This window comes from Panonychus citri, unplaced genomic scaffold (assembly GCF_014898815.1).
Source record: "Panonychus citri isolate SS breed McGregor unplaced genomic scaffold, ASM1489881v1 Contig00118, whole genome shotgun sequence".
Lineage (NCBI taxonomy): Eukaryota > Metazoa > Arthropoda > Arachnida > Trombidiformes > Tetranychidae > Panonychus > Panonychus citri.
Window position 1 is genome coordinate 184,186 of NW_026515523.1, and position 15,855 is coordinate 200,040.

Here is a 15,855-nt window from a genome sequence, read left to right on the forward strand (position 1 = left end):
TAAAACGATCAAAACTTTTATGAGAATGGAGCTCAATATTGAGCTTTAAGTTAAGATATAAAAATGACAATCAATCGATTAGAAAGGTGGGAGACAAAATGATCAGTTAATTAAAAGAAAAAATTTCGGCAATTTGATTAGAAAAGAAAATGATAAGAGATAAGAGATAAGAGATCAATATAATTAAGCGACTTGAACAATTGTGACATATAATTAGATTGTGTGTCAATGAATAATATCAGAAGCTGATGAGAAGAACATTAATCAACCTTTTGAGCGAAAATGTGTTGATTAAATTGTCTAATTCCATAGAAATCAAATCAATATTTGACGATGAAAAAAAGGGAATAATAAAAAAGGAAAACATGACAATTAGCTTCAATAATAGAGTCATCATCGTGGACAATCATAGACATGGTTGTGATCAACTAGCACGGAATGTTTCTGTAATTAGAAAGTAAAGAAAATTAGTAAACAGTAACAATTAGATTGATTTAATTACTTACATTATTGCCATCGACCGTAAGTTTAGAGTAAGGGGTTGGATATTCATCCACAAGTGACCCATGCATCAAGGGTTTATTTGTATTTACATCGATGTCCACAAATCGTCGGACTGTTCCCGTCGGTGGGATTGACTGGTTATAGCCCAATGTACCCGCTTGTGAGGCGAGAGAAAATTCGTAAGCAGGTTTGGTGGCTGCTTCGAGTTGAGCTTTTCGAACGAAAACAAAAGCGATCACGATAACGATAATTATAATGGCCACGGCGATTGTGATGGAAAGGACAGTGATCATGTTCCAATACGAGCCGAATGCATCTGAGGCTGGATCAAAGACTGAACCAAAGGTGAAAGCATCACGAGCTGGACGAGATGTTTTCGCTGTTACGATTGAACTTGGATCACTGGCACCGTGACTATTTGAAGCGGTCAAGTAAAATTTGTAAACCATTGATGGATTCAGGCCAGAAAGTGTGTACTCGGCAGTTTCTTTACCATCAAAGAAAAAGTCAATCGACCGCCAATGAGGTTCATCATCTTCCTTGAAATGTAAATCAAGATGATCAATCGATCCTAAAGCTCCTTGAGGTAAAGTGTATTTAAGTGTAATTGAATCAACGGTGGTTTGGGTGATATGAAGACGAGGTGAAGGTGCCACATCTCCAGCTAAAGTGGCCACAGTGATTTCCTGATAAGCGGGTCCACTTCCTGCTGAATTAAATGCTTTCACAGTGATTGAATAATCAGTCGCTTTGGTGAGTGATGTGAGTAAATATTCATGAGTGACATTGGGTCCTAGAGAGTCAACGGTTTTGAAGAAATGGGTTGACTTGTAATCATCTGCTCGCCGATAGCCAACATAATATCCCAACAATTTACCATTATGAGAATCTCTTGGTGGTGGTCTCCAAGTGATACGTATTGTTGATGGACCTCGAGGAGTAGCCACAAGATCAACTGGAGCTGATGAAGGTTCTTCTTCCCCTGTGGTAAAACTAATCACTCTCGACGGTGAACCCAAGCCAACTTCATTCACGGCCATTAGAGTTGCTTCAAACATGGTTCCCGGTTCAATATCTTTAATCAGATAGGAATTCATTGAGGCTGAAACATTAACTTCATGTAATTGCTCATTGATTCCTGGACTGGACGTTTTCCAATATCTAATGACATAACCAAGAATCGGAGTTTTACTCGATGAAGATGACAATTTACTCCAACCAACATTGACACTTCGAGACCAAGCTTGATGAACCATGAAACTTTGTGGTGATGGTGGAGGTTCAACAATAGTTACTTTAATTGTCTTCTCATCTTTACCGTATTTATTTTCTGCTTGACATTGGTAAACACCATCATCAACTGAATCAGCTGATTTGATGGTCAATATACTTTTGATACCATCAACGGTTGGTAACTCATTAATATCCAATCTTGGATTGTCAAATTTATTTTGAGTGATAGAGTTTTTAATCCAGTTCATGTTGATTGGTTTATCTCCTTCAACTTCACAATCAATTTCCAATTTATTTCCTTTCTTGACTGACACAGAACTCGAAGCAGTATTTTTGTTTTTCAATTTTGCCGGAAATCCTAAATTAAGAATGAAACAAATAGAAATTAATTTGATTAGAATCAAGAAGATTAACTTATATTAAACTGTAAGAAAAAAGAAACAGATGAAAAAGGTTATTTGAGCTTTGAGAAAGGCGCTTTCATTGTTACAATCAACCCATGTTTAGTTAATTTGTTCAATTATTTCTATGTACCAATTATATCAATTGTGACTTTTTTGGATATTGAAGGTAAAATATCATTTTCAGAGTAGCAAATGTAATTCCCTCCATCAGAAGGATTAACTGATTGGAAAAACAAAACACTGGAAGAAAGAGAAGTGGTTAATTGTTGATTATTAGCAAGTGATTTCCAAGTGACCCTTGGAATTGGATAACCAGAGGAAGAACAATTAATGGCCAAAGGTTGACCAATCGTAGCATTTATCATTGATTCTGGTTCTTTAATCCAATAAGGTGGAGCTGATAGAGTAAAGATAAATAAGAAGGGAAAGAAAATAGATTATCATTAATCACAAATTTCACGATTTCTTCACGGAATATAATCAAAATATGAACATTTCGAAAACCTTTCATAAGAAGACTCGAAGTGAAAGAATCAATTCCAAAACGATTTGATGCTACACAAGTATAATTGCCAATTTGATTTGCTTTTAAGTTCTTCAGCTCGAGAATTGAAAACATTTCATGGTTCTTGATAATAGTATCTTCCGATTGTCCAGCAATTGCTTTACCATCTTTTAGCCATTCAAATGTTATCGGTTTATCGGATGAATAAGCTGTACAAAATGTAACTATAATTGGTTGATTTAGTTGAAGATCACTTGGAAAATTGAATGGTTGAATCTTTGGTGGATCTGTGAAAGAGATAAGTGACAATATTAGAAGATGAAGAATGAAAATTCAGAAAACCAAATGAATAATAATCTCACCATTAGCTGAGACTTGGATAGCAATCGAAGTCAAAATCAGAAGAATAGATAAACACAGCGATCTATGTGAAGAAATCATCTTTGTTTATATGATTTAGATCAACCCAAGTTGACAATTAAATTACCAATTTCATTTAAATACCCAAGATAAACATTAAAAGTGACATTTAACAAAGACTTGATTGGTACAACAACATTGACCATAAGCGAATGTGCCGCTTTTTTTGAAAATTTTGCTAAAATTTGATCTAAAACTCAATTGTCAAAACTAACTGATTTCCTTTTAATCCTTTGGTAAAAGATTATCTGTTAACTTGACAATTAGTTTAATAATCTTACCGAGAATTTCAATTTTAAATGAATTAGAAATAGTTCCTAATTCATTTGAGGCTTTACACTCGTAAAAACCTTCATCATCTTTTTTCACTTTCATCAACTCTAAAGTTGCTCCCGATCCAATTATCCTTGATTCCTGAGCTAAACACAGTAAGAACAAGAAATAAATCATCCATTAATCATCTTAAACAATTAGATGATTCCAAGAAAATCAAATGATTACATAAGGATGAATTCTTGGTCCAAATTATTCTCGGAGTTGGATAGCCTTCTGATTGACAGTTCAAAACAATATCTTGTCCGAATGTTACTTGACCCTTTGGAGGAGATAAATTTGACCAAATAGGAGGACCTTTAAAGGAAATTAAATTGATTGTTTAGTTGAGAATAAGTTAACAGAATATTGAAGAAAATTTTACCTTTGACAATTAAAGGTGAGGTGAATTTATCTTCTCCAAATAGATTACGAGCAACACAGGAATAATTTGCTGAATGTTTCACTGAAACTGATTGTATAATCAAACCAAGAGCATTAGAAATTGGCTCGAACATGATGGTTATCCCTTCATTAGCTCCTTTTTGATTATCAATCAACTGATCATTACGATACCATTTATAAGTGATCGGAGGTGAGCCAACATCGGCAACACAGTAGACAAGGGTTGATCTGCCAAGCATCGGATTATTTGGAAAATTAAAAGGACGTATTTTGGGAGCATCTGAAACGAAAGAAACAATTTAAACTTAGTGATTTGATAAACAATAAGATTGTAAAATTTGACTTACCTTGACAGTAAAGACCCGAGATTAAATAGAGATACAAAAATGACGAAGAAAAGTTAATCATGTTCAATCGAAGCTCAGTGAAAGATTCACTGATTGTACTGATTGAAAATGAACAAAACAAACCTAAAAGTTACTAATCTTGCCCAAAGAAAGTGAAAGATAGAGACAATTGACCGCGAGCTATGAAAATCGCTTTCGATGAGGCAATTGGAAGAAACTATTTCATCAAGTTGCTGGCGAAAAGGTTTCAACCAGAGAAACAGAATGAAATATTTTTGTTAAACATTGCGATTACTTAAATTGTAAAAGAAGGAACTTGATTGTGATTAAGATAAATCATTAATCTTGAATGAATAAAGAGAATCCATTCAGATTGCAGAACGAGAATAGTAAACATGTTTGAATAATCAGATTCCTTGAGAAAATGATTATGTACAAGTTAAGCGCCTCACATCAAGTCAAGTTGATTTTACTTGGTCACAATTAATTATTGACTCAATTTACCCTCGATTTCAATATTAAATTCACTGATTAGATGAGGTTCTATCCCGTTAGTTACAGTACATCCATATCTTCCCGAGTGTTGAGTTGAAGCTTTTTCAATAATCAACGAATCGCTTTCAATGATTCCATCTCCTAAATTGTCAAGTCTAAGCCATGAAGAACCTAATAAATTAATAGAAAACCAACCAATTAGAGACAATTAACATGGAATATTATGAATCAAGTTAATTACCTTTGAATATTTTCCATTCAACTTTAGGTTTAGGCCAACCTTTTCCAGAACATTTGATTAAACCATATTCACCATAACGAATCTTAATATTTTCTGGTTTATCATTCCATGAAGGTGGACCTTATGAACGGACAATTAACGAAACGTTGTAAATTTTTCATTAATAAAATCCTTTCTGTGATTAATTACAACTCACCTTCCAACTTGAGCTCAATAGAACCAAAGTCTGACCCAAATCTATTTGATATTTTACAAGTGTAGTTACCAGAATGACTCGATGATATTGAATCGATAACTAGATTGGAAATATCTTCATTGGTTCTGATTCTCATTGAATTAACTTCTTCTCTGATCTCTTTACCATCTTTAAACCAAGAGATTTGAAGAGGAAGAGTTCCCGATAATGCTTGACAAGTCAATGATGATTTGCTTCCAATCTTGGGTTTGATTGATGGTGTCAATAGACTAACTTTAGGACCTGAAACAAGCAAGAGAAATAAATTAAAATTAATATGGACACTTGGGGAAACGGTTAATTACTCACCTTCTTGACCATAAGTGCTTATAATTAGAGGGATAGAGAAACACAGGACAAGAAACATGATAGAAAAGTTAAAAAGGTCAACAACTCATTCGACTAATAACAATCAAAACAAAACCATTTGTATATGGAAAGTAAACCCAAGGGAAAGTTTAAAAACCCGAACAAAGTCAATTTTCTATTCGAAAAGCGCCATTTTTCAAATCAAGCTCAAATTCTCTCATAAGATTCACATGAGATTCACTTTACCCTCAATAGAAACTTGAAACTCATTCCAAAGATTTGGTTCAATTCCATTGGTAACTTGACAAGCGTATTTGTTGGCATGTTTGGCATTTTCTATGATTAATTCATGTTGATTGTTGACAGTTAATGATGGATCTGAAAGCTGATTAACTGATAACCAAGAAGAACCTAGAAAGAAAATGAAAAAGTACAATTAGAACTTTTTTTTCCTCGATAAACAAGAAATAATTTTTACCTTTCATTACTTTCCAGGATATTGTAGGTTTTGGATAACCAGAAGCAGAGCATTTGAAAATACCATTATCACCATAACGTATTTGGGAATTTTCTGGTTTAATTATCCAATTTGGTGGACCTAATTAGTTGATCAAGATTTATGAGTGATCATTTCTAAACCATTGGAAATTAGATCAACAATACCTTCAACTTTAAGTTCAATTGAATAAGTATCAGCTCCAAATCTATTTGACATTACACATGAATAGTTGCCTGAATGACTTGATTTAATTGAATCAATCATGAAAATAGAAACATCTTCATTTGTCCGAATTCTAGTTGATTCCATTTGATTAATTTCTTGACCATCTTTGAACCAAGAAATTTTTAAAGGTAAAGATCCAGTGAGAGCTTGACAAGTGAATGATGATTTACCTCCAATCAGTGGTTTAATCAAAGGAGCAAATGGATTCACTTTTGGACCTAAACAATGAATAAAAGATAAATGGACAATTAAAGATTCGAATTCAACTAAACACTCGAATACTCACTTTCTTGTTGATAGCTACTTTTAACAAAAAGGAAAATTAGAATTAACCTCAACATAATCGTGATAGTTTATCAAAACTAAATCAACTCAATCACTATTCGGACAAAATATTATATCAATATCTCAATGATGATAATAATGATCCTAGAAAAACCCGAAAATATTGTCAAATTGTAAACGAAAGCGCCAATTTTCAAGCAGAAAACCTGAAAACAATTTATACACATTTACCATCAATGGAAACTTCAAATTCAATCCATAGATTAGGTTCAATTCCGTTGGTAACAACACATCCATATCTACCCGAATGCTTTGGATTAGCTTTTGTGATAATCAACTCATTAGAATCAATTTTGAATGAATCATCAAAAGAGTCAATCTTTTCCCATGTTGATTCTGTAAAACAAGAATAAAAAAGATAACAAACAATTAAAATCCGAAGAAAATTCTTACACAAAGAATGAGTTTACCTTTGAATCTTTTCCATTCAATACTCGGCTTAGGATAACCATAAGCAGAACATCTTGATGAACCATGTTCACCGAAATGAATTTTTATATTTCCAGGTTTCTCATGCCAATTAGGAGATCCTATTTAATCATAATCACGAATAAAAATAATTATAATCAATAGGTAAATAGAAAGAAAAACAAAAATTCATCACCTTCAACCTTAAGCTCAATGGAACCAAAATCTGATCCAAATCTATTTGAGATCTTACAAGTGAAGTTTCCTGAATGACTCGATTTAATTGAATCAATCATGAAAACAGAAACATCTTCATTTGTCCGAATTCTTGTCGATTCCATTTGATTAATTTCTTGACCATCTTTGAACCAAGAGATATGAACAGGCAATGAACCAGCCATTGCTTGACAAGTGAATGAGGTCTTACTCCCAATCTCTGGTTTGATTTGTGGAGCAAAAAGGTTCACCTTTGGGACTAAAAAACGGAAAAACAAAACAATTAGCAGAATAATCAATAGTTACAAGCACTTTTACTCACCTTCTTGTCCATAACTAGACACAATTAAGAAAAAAATTACGAAAACAATCAATCTAAACATAGTAGACGCGAATGAAATTGTCACATTCAAGATCCAAAATAAGTTCTTGACAATTTGATAACAAAGTGATATTTTAGTTTCCTTTTAAATCTTTCAACAAATAACCTTAAAGCGCCATTTTTCAAGTAGATGAAAGAAAGAATCACATTACCATCAATGATGATTTCGAACTCAATCCAAAGATCGGGTTTGATATCGTTCTTAGCTGAACAACCGTAGATTCCAGCGTGGGAACGTTTTGCTGAATGGAAAATCAGCTCATTGGGGAGAGTTTGAATTCCGAATGATTTATCATCAATATAAATCCAATTGTTATCTGTTAAAGAAAGAAAATATCATTAGACATTAAAGAGATTATCAAGAGAGGAGAACAAACCTTTTTTCATTTTCCATTGGATATTAGGTTTTGGATAACCATTAGCTGAACATTTGACAGAAATTTTCTCTCCTAGAATTGATTTGATCACATTTTCTGGTTTCTCTATCCATTGTGGTGGACCTGAATTAAGAAAATTAATAAATCATTAAGTCAATGAATATCGAATTGATCATGAAACTGTCTTACCTTCAACAGTAAGTTCGGAGGTGAAAGAATCTGAACCAAATCTATTTGAGATTTTACATGAATAATTCCCTGAATGACTTGATGAAATAGCTGAGATACTCAACATCGATGATTCTTCATCAGTTCTTATACGAATTGTATTTGATTCTCGAATTGATTGTCCATCTTTAAACCAATTGATTGTAAATGGAGGTGATCCAGTAAGACTTTGACAAGCAAATGACGTTCTACCTCCGATTACTGGCTTGATCAATGGAGAGAATGGATTCACTTTTGGACCTAAAAAGAAACTTAAATTAGATCGAATATTTTGAATAGTATTTACTTACTTTCTTGAGCTTCATTAACAACAACATGAACCAAAACAATGAATATAAACCCGATTATTGAGAACATATTGACTGATTCGAGTTGATTACTCAATTTAAAGGTAATTCGTCTTTTCTTATGACTCTTTGTGTTTACCAAATAGAAATGGACAAACCAGTAAAATGTTTGTTTTCTAGAAAAGCGCATTTTTCAAGCTAAACTAAACCTTCACCAATGTAAATTAGTTTACCATCAATTGTGACATCAAATTCTGAAGTTAAATCAGGTTTGATTCCATTGGAAACGACACAACGATATTTTCCTCCATCTTCACGGGTAACCGAGACAATCGATAGATTATTACCAGAAAAACTAATCCTTGATGAATGTAAGAAATTGTCTTCAATCGGAATCCAAGAGAAACCTAATTAAAAAGAGTTGAGAAAAAAATTAGAATCAATATTCAAAGTCAATCATTTCATCTTTCAATTACTTTGTTGTTTCTCCCATGATATTTTTGGAACTGGATAAGCTGAAGCAAGACATTGAACCTTAATTGTTCCTCCAAAATTAGATTTAATGTCCATAGGTTTCTCGATCCAATTAGGTGAACCTAAAATTATATTAAATCATTAAAAAAAATGGAAGCACAAGTCAATCATTTTGTTTACCTTCAACCAATAATTGGGATGTATAAGAGTCACTGCCATAACTGTTTGATATTGAACAAGTGTAGTTTCCCGAGTGACTTGATTTAATTGAATCGATGATTAAGGTTGACAAATCTTCATTAGTTCGTATCTTGATTGTTGAATCTTGGTTAATTTGTTTTCCATCTTTATACCAAATCATTTGAAATGGTGCAGATCCAAAGAGACTTTGACAAGTGAATGATGTTTTTCCTCCGATCACTGGTTTGATAAATGGACTGAATGGATTCACTTTCGGACCTAAAGATGAAAAAATATATTAATTAACTGTTCCAAATTATGAATTAACTTACTTTCTTGACCAAAACACGAAGAGATAATGAATAAAATCAAGATGTGATCAAGGTGAATCATGATGAGCTACAAAAACCTAAACAGATTGACCAATAATAATAATGAACAAATTGCGAAAATCCCAAGGAAATGATCAGATTTTTATCCTCAGAAACATGAAAGAGATCAGAGAAACAGTAAAAGCGCCAAGTTTCAAGCAAATAAAACCTTTTCCATTAAAACTCTCAATCAAATGTTACCCTCGATTGTTATCTCGAACTCTGACCAAAGGTCAGGCTTAATCCCATTGGAAATGGTGCAACTGTATTTGCCATTATGTTCACGAGTTGCATTACGAATGATCAGTGTTTGCTGATTGTAACCTTCGATTTTTTCAACAATTATATTTGCATCAATTGGGTTGATCCATAATGAGTCTACAAGGAAGTCAGAATAAAATTAAATTAGAAATTCAAGTTTAGTTGTACGAGAAAAAAAAATTACCTTTGAACCTTTTCCAGGATACATTAGGCTTTGGATAACCTGATGCACTGCATTGAACTGTCATGGAATCACCATAATTAACTTTAATCGTGTCTTTCGGCTGAGATATCCAATTAGGAGAGCCTAATTTCAAAATACAAAATAAATCAATATGGTTAATAGAAAGGAAACAATTTCTAGTTAATAATAAGCTTACCTTCAACTAGAAGCTCTGATGTAAAAGCATCTGAACCAAATCTATTTGATATTTTACAAGTATAGTTACCAGAATGACTTGATTTAATTGAATCAATTGTTAACATTGATGAATCTTCATTGGTTCTAATTCGAGTAGATGATGAATCAGTTAATTGTATTCCATTTTTATACCAAGAAATTGAAAGAGGTGGTGATCCAAATAGACTTTGACAGGCAAATGATGTTTTACCTCCGATCATTGGTTTTATCATTGGTGCAAATGGATTCACTTTTGGACCTGAGAAAATATCATCGACTATCAGTTCTGTCCCTCAATATCAGATATACTTACTTTCTTGTCCATAACAATAGCTTATTGTACTTAAAGAGGTGATAAAGATTAAAAGTAACATCGTAATGATTGAACACAAAGTTTAAAATACAAAAAGGTAAACCTTTCAGACTCAACCCAAAATCTAATTCTTTGGGTCAATCTTTGGGTTGTAAGTTGAAAATGAAAGCGCTTTTTTCAATCTATCAAATGATATAAATACTATGAGAATTTACCATCAATAGTAACTTGAAATTCTGTCCAAAGATCAGGTTGAATTCCATTGGAAATCGAGCATCCATATCTTCCTCCATTATCTCGGGTAACATTACGAAGTATTAATTTTTCATTATTCGACCCAATTGTCTCCATATTAGAATAGTAATCATTAATTTGGTTCCAAGTTTCTGTAAAATAAAATGAAATAATGATGAGAAATGAATCAGAGCAATTGAACTGAATCTAACCTTTCATACGTTTCCAGTTCACTTTAGGCTTTGGATAACCAGAAGCAATACAATCAATTGTAATTGTATCTCCAAATTGTTTTTTCATATCATTTGGTTTCTTAATCCAGTTTGGTGGACCTATTGATCAATCAAATAATATGAATTAAAATATGATCCATAATGATCTTTAGTCCAACAATACCTTCGATGATCAATTCAGTTGAGTAAAGATCAGCTCCATATCTATTTGATATCTGACAAGTATAATTTCCTGAGTGACTTGATTTAATTGAATCAATAATCAGTGTGGACACTTCTTCATTGGTTCGTAATTTAATTGATGGTAGTAAATCTTGAGCTAATTGCTTTCCATCTTTAAACCAAGTGATTTGAAGAGGTGGTGAACCTGATAGACTTTGACAAGTGAATGATGTTTTTCCTCCGATCACTGGTTTGACCAAAGATGAGAAGGGAACAATTTTTGGACCTGAGAAAAGTGGAAACAAACAATTAGAATTCAAATGAACCAAAATCTATTGTACTTACTTTCTTGGCCATTCAATGTACCGAAATTAATCGCGATTAAACTGAACAATAAACAAATCATCTCGTAATGAAAATCTGGATCTCGTAAAGATTGCTCTTTGTTAGGAAAATTACATCAAGTTGCACATCTCTCTGTAAAAGAAGGTTAATTTTTTCTTCTCGAAACTAAACATGGTGACTAGAAAGCGCTTTTTTCAATCTATCAAATGATATAAATACTATGAGAATTTACCATCAATAGTAACTTGAAATTCTGTCCAAAGATCAGGTTGAATTCCATTGGAAATCGAGCATCCATATCTTCCTCCATTATCTCGGGTAACATTACGAAGTATTAATTTTTCATTATTCGATCCAATTGTCTCCATATTAGAATAATAATCTTCGATTTGATTCCAATTAGATGCTGGCCCTGGTTAAATGAAGGATTAGTTATGATAAATGTTGACGAAAATCATAAAAATACCTTTCATCTTTTTCCATGTAGTTTTAGGTTTAGGATAACCTGAAGCACGACATTCAATTGAAATTGTTTCGCCAAATTGTTGTTTAATGTCTGATGGTTTTGAGAGCCAATTTGGAGGACCTAATTAAGTGTAAGAAAATCAAGTTAATCATGACAATCAATGAGAAAAAATCTAACCAATTTTACCTTCAATGAGTAGCTCTGTTGTATAAGAATCAGATCCATATCGATTTGATATTTTACATGTATAATTGCCCGATGAACTTGATGTAATTGAATCAACAATTAATGCTGACAAAGCTTCCATACTTTGAATACGAATTGATTTACTTGGTGAATCAGTTAATTGTACATCATCTTTATACCAGATTATTGTCAATGGTGGAGACCCAAATAAGCTTTGACAGGTTAATGATGTTTTACCTCCAATCATTGGTTTAATTGGAGCTGAAAATGGAACCACTTTTGGGCCTGGCAAAAAAGATAATTATAACAATCAGAGTGCTGATTAACTACTAATTATACTTACTTTCTTGTCCAAATGCTGAAAGAAAAAGAAATGCTAAACCAAGTAATCTGAATATCATTTTAAATGTTTTCACTTCACAGTCACAATTGATATTTGGTTATTTCTTTACGAAAGGTTATCAATATTAACCAATAACAAAGAAAAATGTTAATTTTTGGGTTTAACTAAACATGGAAGCGCCAGTTTTGTAAGTAATTGAGAAAACTATGTTACCAATAACCGAAATTTCAAATTCTGTCCAAAGAGATGGTTCAATTCCATTGGTAACTGTACATCCATACTTTGATTCGTGATTTTTGTTCACCTTTGAAATGATTATCTCTTCATCTAATATTTTCATGTTATTATCCATGTGATTGTCTAATATAATCCATGATGAATCTGGGAAAATAAAAGGAAATGCAATTAGAATTTAAATTGTCCAAGAAACGATATCAATATCGAACCTTTGAAAACTTTCCAAATGGTTTGAGCTTTTGGTGAACTCTTTCCGGAACATCTTATGTTTAAATGATCATTTAGGTTCATTTTATAAAATGAATCGGGTTTAATTGTCCATTGAGGTGAACCTAATCATATTTGATTGAGAAAAAATTATTTTCAATATTAGATTGGTAACAATTTACAAGAAAGAAATCGCTAGATTTGTATTACCTTCAATTGCTACTTGGATTGTAGATGAATCTTTACCAAATCCATTTGTTACAACACAAGAGTAATTACCATTGTCATTGGTTGATAAAATTGGATCAATCATTAAGATTGAACTGGTTGATAAATTTTCAATTCGAATTGTTGATTGTGAATCAATTGGTGAACCATTTTTGTACCAATTAAATCGTAAAGGTTTAGATCCACTTTCAATTGTACACATAAATGTAGCAGCACCGCCGTCTTTAGGCTTAGAGTTTGATGTTATTGGTCCAATTTTAGGAGCTTGATGTTGATATATTTTGGACAATTAATTTTATTGCATTCAAATACACACTTACGGGTTAACCATACTTACCATTTTGAGCATTTGTAGTGTTTGAAATGCTAAATAAAAGGAAACAGTTCAATACAAATCGCGAAACTTTCATGGTTGCTAACTGAGTAGACAATTGAATATAAATCTCAGTACTGGTTCGAAGTATAAATTAACTTGATTGTAACATGAAAACGCTCTGCTCAAGCCCGAATTTAGATGAAATAAACCGCGATCTCTGAAAAATTATCAGAGATCAAATAGATTCCTTTATATCTTACCAATAATACCAATAGTAAATTCATTCCAAAGGTTTGGCTCGAATCCATTTGATACGGCACAACCGTATTTTCCTTCATGGGCTTTATTAACGTTGCGAATATTTATTTCCTCGTCTGTAGTTTTCTCAATTATATCGTCATTATCCAATAGTGTCCAATGAGAACCTGAAACAATAATCGAAAGTGTATCAGCCATTGATGATCTTTTGTTTTCTATCTTGAGTAACTTTCTAACCTTCAAATTTTTTCCAAATGATTTTGGGTTTTGGATGACCAGAGGCAGAACATCTCAAGATTACATGGTCTTTATGGTTAAATTTCACGTCTTGTTGCTTAAATATCCATGAAGGAGGGCCTAGAGATGCAAATTAAATCTTGATTATTAGAATTTCAATGTACTAATTAACAAACTTACCATCAACAGTCAATGTTATAGCTAATGAATCGCTACCAAATAAGTTGGTAACTCGACAACTATAGTTACCATTGAAGCTTGAAGACATTGAATCAATGGTAAGAATTGATGAATCTCGAAGTTTATCAATTCTAATAACATCAGAATTAGTAATTAATCCATCATCTTTGTACCAATTAAATTCGAATGGAGGAGATCCATTGGAAGCATAACAAACCATTGATGATTTCTCTCCGAGTTTTGGTTTAACCATTTGGGTGAGATGAGCTTTTGGAGCTAAAGAAAAACAATACAATCATTATGGGAGATTAGATTTACAATTTAGATTATTGTCTTTTCTCAACACTCACCTTCTTGATGTGATAAAACGACAAGTGAACAGGATAATAATAAGTTAATCATCAGAATCACCGACATCTTGATGATTGAAATCAATCAGGACAGTATCTCTGCTCAATGAATGGACTCTGTTTACATGTGTCAATGTTTATTCAATTGTTTACAATCAACCAATTGTAAATTACCCGCCAGGTCTAAAAAATTACAATATGCTAAATGTTGAGGTGAAAATCGAAAACCACAAAAACTTGGATAATCAATTTACTCTAATTCTTGAACAGTAGTAATGTCGATTTCCTTCCTATTGAGAAAACCTCTGATGCTGAAACACATCCTATTAATAAGATGAAACGGATGAAACCATGAATGATTGGGCAGTTGATTGTGAATTAATGATTGAATGAAAACGGTAAATCACATCTGAGGAGCAAATAGTTTTTGTATCTTATTTTATTTCTCATTGAATGAGAAAAGTGAAAGATCACAAGCTGAAACATAAGAGACACTGAAGAACATCTTGGAATATTAGTGAAGAGAGTATAATTAAGCAATTAAAACTATTATAATTAGTTAATCTACATGTTGAATTGATGATTTAACCAAGAAAATTTACTATCAAAGGTGAAACAATTAGTAAATGTTTGAGAAAAAATTGAAGAAAACAAAATTATCCAGAAAACCTCAACACGTTACACTTTCTTGAGACGAGCGCCTCTTGTGGTTAATTTGATTCTAATAATAAAACCAAAGAGCACACAGAATTTACCCCAAAGTCCTATTTTGAGGTCAGTATTATGAATCGATTATCAGATGACCTCTAGACATGTTCTTCTGATAATGATCTTCAAATTCGTAAGAAGAAATGATTAAATGAAACCTAAGTGTTGAATAATGTAACAAATTGAACCAACGAGTTATCTTGACAATCTATCAAATGGATACAATAAATGATGACAATGTAATAACTCCCTTAATTATCTCGAACCTTGAAATTATCGGGAACAATGATTACGATCATTTATCATAAAACTCATCCGTTAGTCAATTTAAAAAATCAGGTGTTTATCATCATCACTGGGGAAAAAATTCGGTTGATTGGTAAAATCTTGAGATAATTAGATTGTATCAGCATTTAATTGCTTACAAATTGGCCTCATTGTAAAGTTTGAACCGCAAACAATAAGCTCTAATCTCACTATTAATACAATTGATCAAAATCAATACATCTAAACGGTGTTGCGTGCAAAAAGTATAACATTTTTCACGACTGTAAGGTAATACAATTATTTATGATCAGTTAATTAACATAAAGCCAGAATAATACCTGAGTTTTTTCAATGGTTTAATAGTGAAGGTTCACCTCACAACGTTAATTGTGAACTATTAACATTAGCCCCTTACTCCCCGGACTTGAATCCAATAGAAAACGTTTGGGGACTAATGAAAAAGGATTTACTTAATTCAAATGAATGAGCAACAACAACGGAAGAAATGAAAACATTGATTAT

At 32.3% G+C, this 15,855-nt stretch overlaps 4 protein-coding genes across 14 annotated transcripts; all 4 read right to left on the reverse strand.

The window, feature by feature from the left end:
- On the reverse strand, window positions 1–15,214 carry LOC128390314 (cell adhesion molecule DSCAML1-like). Of its 9 annotated transcripts, XM_053350009.1 has the most exons (7): window positions 11,583–11,694; window positions 11,351–11,482; window positions 11,007–11,291; window positions 10,823–10,942; window positions 10,592–10,762; window positions 507–2,095; window positions 1–444 (listed from the first exon to the last, which is right to left on the reverse strand). In XM_053350009.1, the coding sequence occupies exons 2-7, from the start codon at window positions 11,409–11,411 to the stop codon at window positions 394–396; spliced, it is 2,277 nt and encodes a 758-aa protein (XP_053205984.1). In that variant the 5' UTR covers window positions 11,412–11,482; window positions 11,583–11,694; the 3' UTR covers window positions 1–393. The 9 variants fall into 9 exon arrangements, with proteins under 9 accessions (XP_053205984.1, XP_053205991.1, XP_053205986.1 ...); XM_053350016.1 differs by lacking the exons at window positions 10,592–10,762; window positions 10,823–10,942; window positions 11,007–11,291; window positions 11,351–11,482; window positions 11,583–11,694 and adding exons at window positions 13,594–13,758; window positions 13,829–13,948; window positions 14,078–14,284; window positions 14,359–15,214; XM_053350011.1 differs by lacking the exons at window positions 10,592–10,762; window positions 10,823–10,942; window positions 11,007–11,291; window positions 11,351–11,482; window positions 11,583–11,694 and adding exons at window positions 13,594–13,758; window positions 13,829–13,948; window positions 14,009–14,284; window positions 14,359–15,214.
- On the reverse strand, window positions 7,223–8,604 carry LOC128390340 (cell adhesion molecule DSCAML1-like). Of its 2 annotated transcripts, XM_053350053.1 has the most exons (6): window positions 8,381–8,604; window positions 8,052–8,330; window positions 7,863–7,985; window positions 7,638–7,802; window positions 7,426–7,439; window positions 7,223–7,362 (listed from the first exon to the last, which is right to left on the reverse strand). In XM_053350053.1, exons 1-6 carry the CDS (start codon window positions 8,565–8,567, stop codon window positions 7,351–7,353), a joined length of 780 nt encoding a protein of 259 aa, XP_053206028.1. In that variant the 5' UTR covers window positions 8,568–8,604; the 3' UTR covers window positions 7,223–7,350. The 2 variants fall into 2 exon arrangements, with proteins under 2 accessions (XP_053206028.1, XP_053206027.1); XM_053350052.1 differs by lacking the exon at window positions 7,223–7,362 and having other exon boundaries at window positions 7,399–7,439.
- On the reverse strand, window positions 9,176–10,583 carry LOC128390349 (cell adhesion molecule DSCAM-like). 2 transcript variants are annotated; one of them, XM_053350063.1, is made up of 6 exons: window positions 10,377–10,583; window positions 10,044–10,322; window positions 9,848–9,970; window positions 9,604–9,780; window positions 9,364–9,440; window positions 9,176–9,310 (listed from the first exon to the last, which is right to left on the reverse strand). In XM_053350063.1, exons 1-5 carry the CDS (start codon window positions 10,435–10,437, stop codon window positions 9,421–9,423), a joined length of 660 nt encoding a protein of 219 aa, XP_053206038.1. In that variant the 5' UTR covers window positions 10,438–10,583; the 3' UTR covers window positions 9,176–9,310; window positions 9,364–9,420. The 2 variants fall into 2 exon arrangements, with proteins under 2 accessions (XP_053206038.1, XP_053206039.1); XM_053350064.1 differs by lacking the exon at window positions 9,176–9,310 and having other exon boundaries at window positions 9,392–9,440; window positions 9,572–9,780.
- On the reverse strand, window positions 11,422–12,550 carry LOC128390351 (cell adhesion molecule Dscam2-like). Its single transcript, XM_053350065.1, has 4 exons — window positions 12,346–12,550; window positions 12,003–12,287; window positions 11,817–11,936; window positions 11,422–11,762 (listed from the first exon to the last, which is right to left on the reverse strand). The coding sequence occupies exons 1-4, from the start codon at window positions 12,401–12,403 to the stop codon at window positions 11,569–11,571; spliced, it is 657 nt and encodes a 218-aa protein (XP_053206040.1). The 5' UTR covers window positions 12,404–12,550; the 3' UTR covers window positions 11,422–11,568.
- Window positions 15,215–15,855: the final 641 nt, after the last annotated feature.

Coding starts and splice junctions, on each gene's coding strand:
- LOC128390340 (XM_053350052.1), bottom strand. CDS start 8,567: ATGCGCTTTTCTAGAAAACAAACATTTTACTGGTTTGTCCATTTCTAT. Junction 8,331..8,380: donor TGTTAATGAAGCTCAAGAAA/GTAAGTAAATAC, acceptor GTTTCTTTTTAG/GTCCAAAAGTGAATCCATTC. Junction 7,803..7,862: donor CCAATGGAAAATGAAAAAAG/GTTTGTTCTCCT, acceptor TTTCTTTAACAG/ATAACAATTGGATTTATATT.
- LOC128390349 (XM_053350063.1), bottom strand. CDS start 10,437: ATGTTACTTTTAATCTTTATCACCTCTTTAAGTACAATAAGCTATTGT. Junction 9,781..9,847: donor ATCCTGGAAAAGGTTCAAAG/GTAATTTTTTTT, acceptor ACTTCCTTGTAG/ACTCATTATGGATCAACCCA. Junction 9,441..9,603: donor GTTCGAGATAACAATCGAGG/GTAACATTTGAT, acceptor CAATCTGTTTAG/GTTTTTGTAGCTCATCATGA.
- LOC128390351 (XM_053350065.1), bottom strand. CDS start 12,403: ATGATATTCAGATTACTTGGTTTAGCATTTCTTTTTCTTTCAGCATTT. Junction 12,288..12,345: donor TTCAGCATTTGGACAAGAAA/GTAAGTATAATT, acceptor CTTTTTTGCCAG/GCCCAAAAGTGGTTCCATTT. Junction 11,937..12,002: donor AACAGAGCTACTCATTGAAG/GTAAAATTGGTT, acceptor ACACTTAATTAG/GTCCTCCAAATTGGCTCTCA.
- LOC128390314 (XM_053350008.1), bottom strand. CDS start 13,427: ATGAAAGTTTCGCGATTTGTATTGAACTGTTTCCTTTTATTTAGCATT. Junction 2,096..12,558: donor ATTTGAAATTTCGGTTATTG/GTAACATAGTTT, acceptor TTCTTAATTTAG/GATTTCCGGCAAAATTGAAA. Junction 445..506: donor TTACGGTCGATGGCAATAAT/GTAAGTAATTAA, acceptor TTCTAATTACAG/AAACATTCCGTGCTAGTTGA.